Source organism: Stigmatopora argus, chromosome 20 (genome assembly GCF_051989625.1).
Source record: "Stigmatopora argus isolate UIUO_Sarg chromosome 20, RoL_Sarg_1.0, whole genome shotgun sequence".
NCBI lineage: Eukaryota > Metazoa > Chordata > Actinopteri > Syngnathiformes > Syngnathidae > Stigmatopora > Stigmatopora argus.
In genome coordinates, this window is record NC_135406.1 from 9,693,229 (window position 1) to 9,704,716 (window position 11,488).

General features: G+C 42.8%; 1 protein-coding gene across 1 annotated transcript; it reads left to right on the forward strand.

Annotated features, from left to right (window-relative positions):
* The first annotated feature begins 2,242 nt into the window (after positions 1–2,242).
* On the forward strand, positions 2,243–10,927 carry LOC144065541 (uncharacterized). Its single transcript, XM_077588497.1, has 2 exons — positions 2,243–2,645; positions 8,262–10,927. The coding sequence occupies exons 1-2, from the start codon at positions 2,510–2,512 to the stop codon at positions 10,079–10,081; spliced, it is 1,956 nt and encodes a 651-aa protein (XP_077444623.1). The 5' UTR covers positions 2,243–2,509; the 3' UTR covers positions 10,082–10,927.
* Positions 10,928–11,488: the final 561 nt, after the last annotated feature.

The following is an 11,488-nucleotide window of genomic DNA, read 5'->3' on the forward strand; positions in this document are numbered from 1 at the left end:
TCATTAAACGCTGTTTTCAGCTGGATTTGACCGAATTTGAGAGCATTTTGAGCCGTTTGGCGAATGGACGTCTATAGACGTTTTTTTGCCTCCATCGCGATATCATCCAGTATTTGTATTTAATCATTAAATGCTGTTTTAGGATGGATTTGACCCGATTGCTGTCATTTTACGGCTCGGTTCTGCTACATCTGCCTGCCCAAGAGTGCTTATTCCCGGACTGCCATTGATGGTAGACGAACATTGATTTTTACTATAATTGGATTGGATTGGATTGGATTGGATTGGATAACTTTATTCATCCCGTATTCGGGAAAATTCGTTGTTCCAGTGGCAAGAGGGTGAGGATGCAGGAATAGGAAAGGCATTTTAGACATAAATAGATAGGTAATAAGTAGGTCAAGAAATAAATACATGAATAAATATATAATTAAGTAAGCGTGTTGCTTAGGACATATATACCTACATACATACACATAAATGTACATGCATGCATACGGTAGGTCTTAACACACAGCCATTTTTTTGTTAAAGAGCCTGACAGCTGATGGGAGGAAGGATCTGCGGAAGCGCTCCTTCCTGCAATGAGGGTGCCGCAGTCTATTGCTAAAGGAGCTTCGGAGGGACTCCACAGACTCATGCAGGGGGTGGGAGGTGCTGTCCATGATGGACATCATCCTGGTCAGCATCCTCCGCTCTCCCACTTCCTCCACAGAGTCCAAAGGACAGCCCAGAACAGAGCTGGCCCTCCTGACCAGCTTATTCAGCCTGTTCCTGTCCCTCTCCGTGCTCCCGCATCCCCAACAAAGCACTGCATAAAACACTGCAGAGGCCACCACAGTGTCGTAGAAAGTCCTCAGCAGTGTCCTGCACACTCCAAAGGACCGTAGACTCCTCTCCTTTGGACAACACCGGCGGCGGGCCGGATTAAAAATCCTAACGGGCCGAATATGGCCCGCGGGCCGAGGTTGAAAAACTTGTACACACACGATCCGGCGGGGCGAGCGTTCGAATCCCGTTTCGGCGAAACCTCCGTTCGGCCGAATGAACGTTCGGTGGAACGTCCATTCGGCGACCTGCCCGTCTGTCAAACGTCCGTCGGCGAAACGTCTTTAGGCGAATCATCCGAGTACCGATGATGTCGCTCACACTGGTACTCAGTGCGCTCAGGGAGGTTGTCTTTCTGCTCAGACCAACAAAAAATTAGAGGGAACTTTGGTTCGGAGCTGAATGAACCAATCACGGTGAGGTATACGGCTCTGGAGGGCGGGACATCGGCCGGGCTGTCCAGTGCCTCGCTCACTCACTCATTCATTCCTCCAATCAGCTGGGCGGAGGAGAAGCCGTGAGGCCGATCACTCCGCTCGGCGCGCACACTCCTCCGCTGCTCTCAGCATAGAACTGAATGAGGCGCTATGATCCGTGATCCAGCCTGTGTCAGTGTCTGTAGCCATCTCCGCGATTGAAACGGAGAGCGAAAGTGCACATGCGCCACAAACCCGCGCGACTGAATGTGAAAGATCAACCCGAGACTCATTCCAAGTGGAAAAACATATTACAGAGCCCCAGAGATGTCTCTTTCAAAGCCTGCCGTGAAGAGAAAGGTCGGTGATGAGCACAGACAGTTTCAAGAAAAGTGGGGAGTGCAATATTTCTTTGTTGAACACAGGGGCACCCCGACGTGTCTCATTTACACTGAAAAAGTTGCGGTGCACAAGGAATACAATTTGAAACGTAATTGTACTATGAGACATGCTGAGGAGTACGAAAAATACCAGGGAGATGAGAGAGCCAACCAGGTTGCCAGTCTTAAAACACGTCTTCTGAGGCAACAGGATCTCTTCAAGAAGGCTACCAAAGACAGTAATGCAGCAGTCAAAGCTAGACCCCTGATCCAGGGGGTGGCCGGAGGTGTGGAGCAGTGCGAATATCTCCGGCTGGATGAAAAACGTAGGGCGCCACGTTCCTGTGTGGCAGCTCTGGGTGGTTTTGTTGGATTCGCAGGCCGCGACGGGCGGCCTCTCGGGAGACACCTCGTGAAGGTTCCAACTGTTGTCTCCCTTGAGCTGCTGTCTTCACGCTGTGGCATTAAGAGACCAAATTTAACATTATCGCCCCCTCTGTCTAAAATATGAATTGAGAACTTGGTATTTTGAGGTATTGAGACAGTAGAGGGCGATAATGCTACAGTACGTTGGCTGCCAACAACCGTAAAACCTCAAGCGGAAGAAAAAGAAGAAGAAGGGATTCGGGCGTTCATTTCTGCATGGCTAGGGTTTTAACTTTTTGTTTGTGCGCCTCTTGTTTCTCCTCAATTTAATTTAACTTAAATGAAACGAAACCTCGACAACATGCTCAACATTAAATAGTTTGTGGACTCGAACGTCAGTCCGTTTGTCTTCAATCCGTTTTGGGAGTCATACTTTAGCCTAGCCTAGCTGGCAGCTAACAAAGGAACACGTCGTCTGCATCAGTACGTCGTCAAGCGAACAGAAATAAAGTGTGAAAAATGTCTGGGAGAACGACGCCGGTTGCGGCAAAGTTTCAGAAGGAACTTTATGGCGTGAAAGAGGATCTCTCATGTCATCAACATTCTATTGTTTGCAAAATGATGCAAGCTAAAGTTGTTCTTCACAAACTCGAAGGTACGTTCACTTTTGACAATCATAAATGCATGATAGACCGATATATACTTTACGTTACACAATTAATATTTCATAATGAAATATTTAACGGGGTGGCATTGTTGTTTCTGATCGTGACTTTATTGAATGAATCGAAGCACGACAGCGCATAGCATTATGGGTAGAACTGAGAACGTGCTACAATGATGAACCACTAGATGTCGCTAACTGCTGAATATTCATTACTATAATCTGTAACATCTTCCTTTAGATTACTGTTCTGCAGTGGCGGGCGGTGCATTTTCTGGTAGCGCCTTCAACGTATCAATCCAACCCTCAAAAACTATTTTATGGCTATAAAACCTCTACTGCAGCTACAGCTGCGACACATAAAAAATAATCAATAAATTAATGCACAAAAATGGGATAAAATCCACTTCCTAGCAGCATTTCATGATTAAATACAAATACTGGAGCTTTTCAGACATTAAAACCAGGCCAGGGGGTGATTTTCCAGGGAAAAGACAGCGATGAACGTCAATGGCGTACGGGCAAACATTGCCCGAAAATGGGGTAAAATCCAGCCGAAAACAGCATTTATTGATTAAATACAAATACTGGAGCTTTTTAGACATCAGAACCGGGCCCAGAGTATCATTTCCCCGGTAAAAAGACAGCAATGAACGTCGATACGTCCATACGTGAAATGACAAAAAATGCACTTAAATTAGGTAAAATCCACTTCCTAGCATCATTTATTGATTGAATACAAATACTGGAGCTTTTGAGACATTACAACCAGGCCAGGGGGGTGATTTTTTCCCGGGAAAAGACAGCAATGGACGTCAATGGTGAAACGCCAAAAATTAAACTGGTGTAAAATCCACTTCCTACCAGCATTTTGTGATTAAATACAAACACCGGAGCTTTTCAGATATCAGAACTTGGCCCACAATTGAAATATTATTTAGGAATATAGCCATATTTTACTCACCAAAAATCATTTTTACACAATATCCATCCTCCTTTCTTTCTTCCTTCTTTCCTATCGCCATCGAAGCTAATGATGAAAGTCGAGCCTGTCCTGTCATATTTCCGGCATAGTCCGTTTCGAAAATAGCATTAATTAAATCAACACAACAATATACTATTTGCTTGTGGAGCTAAGTTAGCGCGCTGAAAGTGCCCCACACACCATTTTCCCGGCTGTAACAGGCTTGCTAGCTTCGGAGTTGACCGCCCTTTCTTAATGATGTCCATTTTTTTCCTGAAAAAGTCCGTCTAGAAAATAGCTTTGTGAGCAAACAGAATCTATTTGTTTTTGCTTCTGTCGGCCATAGTGGGTGGAGTTTGCGATCTTGGCTGCCTCGGTACTGCTTTGGTCCGCCTACTAGCCAATCATAGTTTGTGAAAGCAATGACATGTCCCAGCCAGCAAAATGCTAACGCCTATGAAAAATCATTGTGGGGTTGCCAACTCGAAATCTGATTGGTTAAAAGCAACAGTCTAGTTTAATGCAGCAGAGCCCGCAAGAACTGATTGTGCAGGCTTTGAGGCAGATCTGATCTGGCAACAAATAATGGCTGAAATGTGATTGGTTAAATGCTTCAATATGAAAACACACATCTGGAAGCAGTGCAACCAGGGGGAAAGCAAGGAAAGGAAGCTAACAGACCATTTGGAATAATAAGTATTGATGGACAAAATACAATATGATTCAGATATTTCTTAGGCCAGCAGAGAAGGCCTTGAAGGCCCTAACGGCCCGCCACTGCCCTTTGGCGAAAGCATTTAAACTAAATTAAAATCTAAAACAAAAGAGAATGTTTACAATGAAAAGGCTCCAAAAAAAATGACTAATTTTAAGGATTTACCAATAGTGCCATACTTTGAAAAATGCACCTATAAACAGTTTTCAACTCATGTTGCTGTTTACGAGAATACTACAGTAGTAAGTACAGACGCTCCCCTACTTACGAACATTCGACTTACGAACAACGGTACATACGAACATGTCTGAAAATTGCGTTTATGTCGAAAAATGTTCGTAAGTTTGATTTTGTATTGCGCGCCTTTTTCCGATTAGTGCTTCTTTCCGCCACTAATACCGACGCCTGGCGCTGTGAGTGCTCAGTTCACCCAGCATCCACCTTCCTCTGCCCAGTTCGTTTCAGTGCGTAAGTTGCGTAAGTGCATGACGTATTTCCAGTGCGCAAAGAACCTTTTTCATTTTTATCATGAAATATCTCGTGCAGCCATTATTCAATATGGTTAGTGAAAAGTGAAAGGCTTCTAGTGAGGGAGGTGCAAGGAAGAGGCAAGCCATTTCATTTGAAACAAGTGGCAATAATAACGAAGCTTGATGCGCGTGAGAGTGGTGAGCGTTGCACGGGCATACAACTTGAATCGTTCGACCGTCAGTACCATTTATAAACAGAAAGATCGAGCAGCAGGACCCAAATATTGAACGTTGCGCAAAGTTTGCAAATCAATTGAATTATGCCATACAGTGCTACCGCATCATTTATGATTAAAAAAAGAAGAAAACTGCAATCGTCGTTAGATCGCTTCTTTCAGCCAGTTTCTAATACATAAATCTCTCTCTCTATACCAGGGGTCTCAAACTCGCGGCCCTTGGGACGATAATTTGCGGCCCTTGTCTTAATATGAAAGATTAATGTTTGTGCGGCCCGCAAGATTGATATGAATGACACTTGTTGTGTTCGGAGCTGAATGAACCAATCACGGTGAGGTATACGGCTCTGGAGGACGGGACATCGGCCGGGCTGTCCAGTGCCTCGCTCACTCACTCATTCATTCCTCCAATCAGCTGGGCGAAGGAGAAGCCGTGAAGCCGATCACTCCGCTCGGTGCGCACACTCCTCCGCTGCTCTCAGCATAGAACTGAATGATGCGCTAAGATCCGTGATCAAGCCTGTGTCAGTGTAGCCATCTCCGCGAGTGAAACGGAGAAACGGAGAGCGAAAGTGCGCATGCGCCACAAACCGCGCGACTGAAAGTGAAAGATCAACCCGAGACTCATTCCAAGTGGAAAAACATATTACACTGTAATAATTACAGAGCCCCAGAGATGTCTCTTTCAAAGCCTGCCGTGAAGAGAAAGGTCGGTGATGAGCACAGACAGTTTCAAGAAAAGTGGAGAGTGCAATATTTCTTTGTTGAACACAGGGGCAGCCCGACGTGTCTCATTTGCACTGAAAAAGTTGCGTTGCACAAGGAATACAATTTGAAACGTCATTATACTAGGAGACATGCTGAGGAGTACGAAAAATACCAGGGAGATGAGAGAGCCAACCAGGTTGCCAGTCTTAAAACATGTCTTCTGAGGCAACAGGATTTCTTCAAGAAGGCTACCAAAGACAGTAATGCAGCAGTCGAAGCTAGCTACGCCGTTTGTGAGTTGATTGCTAAAGCAGGAAATCCATTTACAGAAGGTGAATTTATCAAAAAGTGCATATTACAGGCTGCACATATTGTCTGTCCAGAAAAGAAAAGTCTGTTCAACCACATCAGCCTTTCTGCCAACACCGTGGCAGAGCGCATTTCTCACCTGTCAAGTGACATTTATGATCAACTGTGTGAGAAAGCACAATGTTTCAGTGTATATTCAGTGCCTCTTGATGAGACCACAGACATCACAGACAATGCCCAGCTCGCAATATATGTCCGTGGTGTTGATGACAATTTTAAAGTAATGGAGGAGTTGCTCACAGTAATTCCAATTCATGGCCAGACCACCGCTAAGGAAATATTTCACTAGCTGTGTGATGCCATTGAGAATGCCGGTTTGCCATGGAAGAGCTTTGTTGGAATAACAACCGATGGAGCCCCATCAATGACAGGGAGGAAGAATGGACTGGAAGCACTTGTTCAAAAAAAATTGGAAGAGGAGGGTGTGGAGGAGGCCATAGCTCTGCACTGCATTATCCATCAGCAGGCCCTTTGCAGCAGATGCCTGAAGTTTGACAATGTGATGTCTGTCGTTGTGAAATGCATCAACCAAATCAGATCCAGGGGCTTAAAGCACAGAAGGTTCCGTGCTTTTTTAGAGGAAATGGAGTCAGAATATGGGGATGTGCTCTACTTCACTGAGGTACGTTGGCTCAGCAGGGGAAACGTGTTGAAGAGATTTTTTGAGTTGAGAGCAGAAGTAAAAGACTTCATGAAGATAGACGAGGTTGCTGTTCCTGTGCTAAGTGATCCCAAATGGCTCATGGACTTGGCTTTTCTTGTTGATATCACACATGAGCTTAATGTACTGAACAAGAAGCTACAAGGCCAGGGGCAACTTGTCAGTGCTGCCTATGACAACGTGAGAGTATTCTGCACTAAACTTGTGTTATGGAAAGCCCAGCTCTCTCAGACAAACCTTTGCCATTTTCCAGCATGCAAGGCTCTCGTGGATGCAGGCACACCATTCAGTGGTGAGAAGTATGTTGAGGCCTTTTCGAAGCTACAGGAGGAATTTGATCACAGATTTGCAGACTTCAAGACACACAAAGCCACATTTCAAATATTTTCTGACCCCTTCTCCTTTGATGTGCAAAATGCCCCTCCTGAGCTTCAAATGGAGCTCATTGACCTGCAGTGCAACTCTGCACTCAAAAATAAGTTCAGGGTGGTGAGTGGAGAAGCAGACAAGCTTGGGCAATTTTTGAGAGAGTTGACCCCCAGCTTCCCTAAACTTTCCCGAATGTTCAAGCGGACCATGAGCCTGTTTGGGAGCACATACTTGTGTGAGAAGCTCTTCTCCATCTCGAACTTCAATAAGTCCAAGTACAGGTCCAGACTTACTGTTGAGCATCTTCAAGCTCTACTGAGGGTTTCCACTGCTTCCTCCCTCAAGCCAAATGTGACTCAGCTATGTGAGAAGAAGCGCTGCCAGGTCTCTAGCAGCAAGGAGTAGGCAAGAGAAGCCGTGTTCAGAATATTTCATGTTCAATGTTCCATTCAAGTTCAGAAAGTTAAAGGTTAAAGAGCTGTTAATACAGACATTTGAAATGGAATAAAAATAATTCATTTTCTCTACTTAGGCAGCCAGTGTATATCTCTCATTATTATTATTTTATTTTTGTATTACTGATTGATTTTTTTATTCATCTTTAAGTTAATTTATTTAATTCATTATTTTTTGTTAAAAAATAAAGATATTTGATAACGTTGGAATGTTTTATCAGCGCTTTTCTTGTGGAAATCCTGATGCGGCCCAGTCTCACCCAGACTCGGCCTCTAGCGGCCCCCAGGTAAATTGAGTTTGAGACCCCTGCTCTATACAGTACTGTACATATTCTCTCCATTTTATTAAATGTTTTTTAGTACAAACCAATGTGTTATTTATACAAGCCTTAAACATACAAATGCACTTATATAAACCTTCAATATACTTAAACATAAATTATAATACAAAATATAGCACTGAATCAACTTTCAAACAAATTCAACTTATGAACAATCGCTCGGAACCTAACTCGTTCGTAAGTAGGGGAGCGTCTGTACTGCATTGTGACGAAATGGATGTATGGCGCCCTCTTCCGTTTGGTTTCATTTCTGTGAACAAGAAATTCAGTCATTTTATAATTGGAAAATGGTTAATCATTTATCTTTGTGTCTTTGCAGGTTTCAGAAATGATCTTGGTGCTGATGGGCAGGAGTCTGTTGACCTTGAAGGGGAAATTGAGCTCCCCCAAATCAAAGAGGAGGAGCCAGAGTTCCCTCAACAACAAATGGGAGACGAGCAACTTCCAATCAAAAGGGAGGAAGATCATTTCACCTGGTCACTTGGTGAGTTCGTGAGGAGGGAAGATGTTCTGGGCGTGGCCAGCGGAGGGGCGGAGCCTGCAAACACCACAACATGGCCCCTAATTAAAGAGGAGGGGCCAGAGTTCTCTCAACAGTGCAAAAGAGAAGAGCAACCTTCAATAAAATACGAGGAATGTGTCAAATGGTCAACTGGTGAGCCTTTCAAGAGTGAAGATGTTCTTGGCGTGGCCAGCCGAGGGGCGGAGCCTGCAAACGCCTCAGCATGGCCCCAAATTAAAGAGGAGGAGCCAGAGTTCTCTCAACTGTGCAAAAGAGAAGAGGAACCTCCAATCAACGAGGAATGTGTCAAATGGTCAACTGGTGAGCCTTTCAAGAGTGAAGATGATCTGGGCGTGGCCAACAGAGGGGCGGAGCTTCTGAGCGGCAGCTCAACAGAAGGATGGCGAGCAGAAAATTTAATTGCTCCTTCATCAGATGGTAACGACTTGCTTTTTGACGATGATGATGTTAAGAAAAATCCCAGTGGCGACAAACTCTGCAAATGCTTTCAGTGTGGGAAAACTTTTGGGAAAAAGTCTTCTTTGAAAACACATATGAGGAGCCACATTGGGGAGAAACCCTTATCATGTACAGTTTGTGGTAAAACATTTACACACAAGGGAAACTTAAAAAGGCACACAAGAACCCACACTGGCGAAAAACCATTTTCGTGTTCAGTTTGTGGTAAAGTCTTTTCTCAAAAGCAAGATTTACAAAAACACACAAGAATCCACACAGGTGATAAACCATTTTCGTGTTCAGTTTGTGGTCGAAGATTCACACACAAGGAAAGTTTAAAAGCCCACATAAGAACCCACACTGGTGACAAACCATTTTCATGCTCAGTTTGTGGTCAAACATTCACACAGAAGGGAAACTTAAACTGTCACGCAAAAACCCACACTGGCGAAAATCTATTTTCGTGTTCAGTTTGTGGTAAAACATATAAAAGCAAGGAAAAATTTAAAATGCACACAAGAACCCACACTGGTGAAAAACCATTTTCGTGTTCAGTTTGTGGTAAAACATTTACACACAAGGAAACATTTAAAATGCACACCAAAACCCACACAGGTGAAAAGCCATTTTCATGCTCAGTTTGTGGTAAAAGATTTACAGCGAAGGGAAACTTAAAAAAACACTCAAGAACCCACACTGGTGAAAAACCATTTGCGTGCTCAGTTTGTGGTAAAAGATTTACAGAGAACGGAAGCTTAAAAATACACACAAGAACCCACACTGGTGAAAAACCATTTTCGTGTTCAGTTTGCGGTAAAGCCTTTTCTATAAATAGACACTTAAAACATCACATAAGGACACACACGGGTGAAAAGCCATTTTCGTGTTCAGTTTGTGGTAAAGCCTCTTCTCAAAAGCAAGATTTACTAATACACATAAGAACCCACACAGGTGAAAAACCATTTTCGTGTTCAGTTTGTGGTAAAACATTTACAGAAAAGGAACCGTTAAGAATACACACAAGAACCCACACAGGTGAAAAACCATTTTCCTGCTCACTTTGTGGTCAAGCCTATTCTCAAAAGAAATATTTAAAAAAACACTTAATAACCCACACTGGAGAACAATGTTTTCCTGCTCAGTCTGTGGCCACAGATTTGCTACAACACTCCAATTAAAAAGCTACACAATTGAAAAACCTGAAAAGAAGACTTAACAACGCGCACATGAGAAAAGCCCTTTTTTTGCTCAATTAGTGGCAGAAATATCTTAAAAACACAATTACCCACATCGGTCAGACACCCTTTTCCTGCTCAGCTTCTTGCCAGAGATTTAGTTGTAAGGATAGACTTAAAAGACGCAAATGTGTTGTGATAAGCAGTGGCCAATGACGGCTTTGCTTGCTTTTTCAATTTCTGTATGAAAGATCATTGTAATCGCAGTCAAGAAAATCTTGTTTACACTTTAATGTGTAATATCAAATCCACACTATTCAAATACAGTAATACCTTTAAGATACAAGCTTACGGCGGGATCGAGCTAGTGTCAATTTACTCGTATCTTAAGTCAATTTCTCCCATAGAAATGAACAAAATACAAATTAATCCGTTTCCATCCTAAAAAAAACACCAACGTTTGTTCTAATTTACTACCGACTCACAATTAAGAACCATCTGGTATGCTCATATCTCAAATTTGTCTCGTATGTTGGAACACTTGTATGTCAAGGTATTATTGTATAATAAAATTGAGTGTCGTTGAAGATTGTATTTACTTCACAATTCTATCCGAAATGGTAGAGCCTAAATTAGGAAATTACAAAGTGAATAATCAATAATGTGATCTAAATTATACATTAGTAACATTAGTAGATATATGGTGTGAAATACAATGAATTTGCTCAAAATAAATAAGTTGTACAATGTCCTTATACTTTTGTCATATTATAAGATGAATCACGTTTTTAAACCGATTTATCGTGTCATCTTTTTGGTAGTTCCAATAAAGCTCTCTTTTTGGCGAAAAATACTTTTTGGGTCTTTTTGTTGACAAAATCAGCCTTCCAAATTCAAAGGTGACAAACAAGAGAAGTGTTATTTGGTAAGATTTAAAACTAAGCAAAATGAATACATTAATTTGAACAATTTGACAAATTAATATATTAAAGAATGTTTTCTTTCTACAGGTGTGAAAATACAGTAACTTCATGTCTGAAATTAGCGGTTTATTGTTTTTATCTTTTTGATGTTGAAGGGGATAATTGGTAGAAATGTAACTAGATTTTTATTTTTGCTTTACTTAGCTTATTTACATTAGAAAAGCGTGACCGGATGATTCGCCGAATGACATTTCGCCGACGGACGTTTGACAGACGGACAGGTCGCCGAATCGACGTTTGGCCGAACGGAGGTTTCGCCGAAACTGGATTCGCGCGCTCGCCCCGCCCCCGGATCGAGTGTGTACATGTTTTTCAACCTCGGCCCACGGGCCATATACGGCCCGTTCGGATTTTTAATCCGGCCCGCCGCCGGCGTTGTCCAAATTTTAGTAAAACTCAATGATTCATTTGCCGCTCATCACTCAAT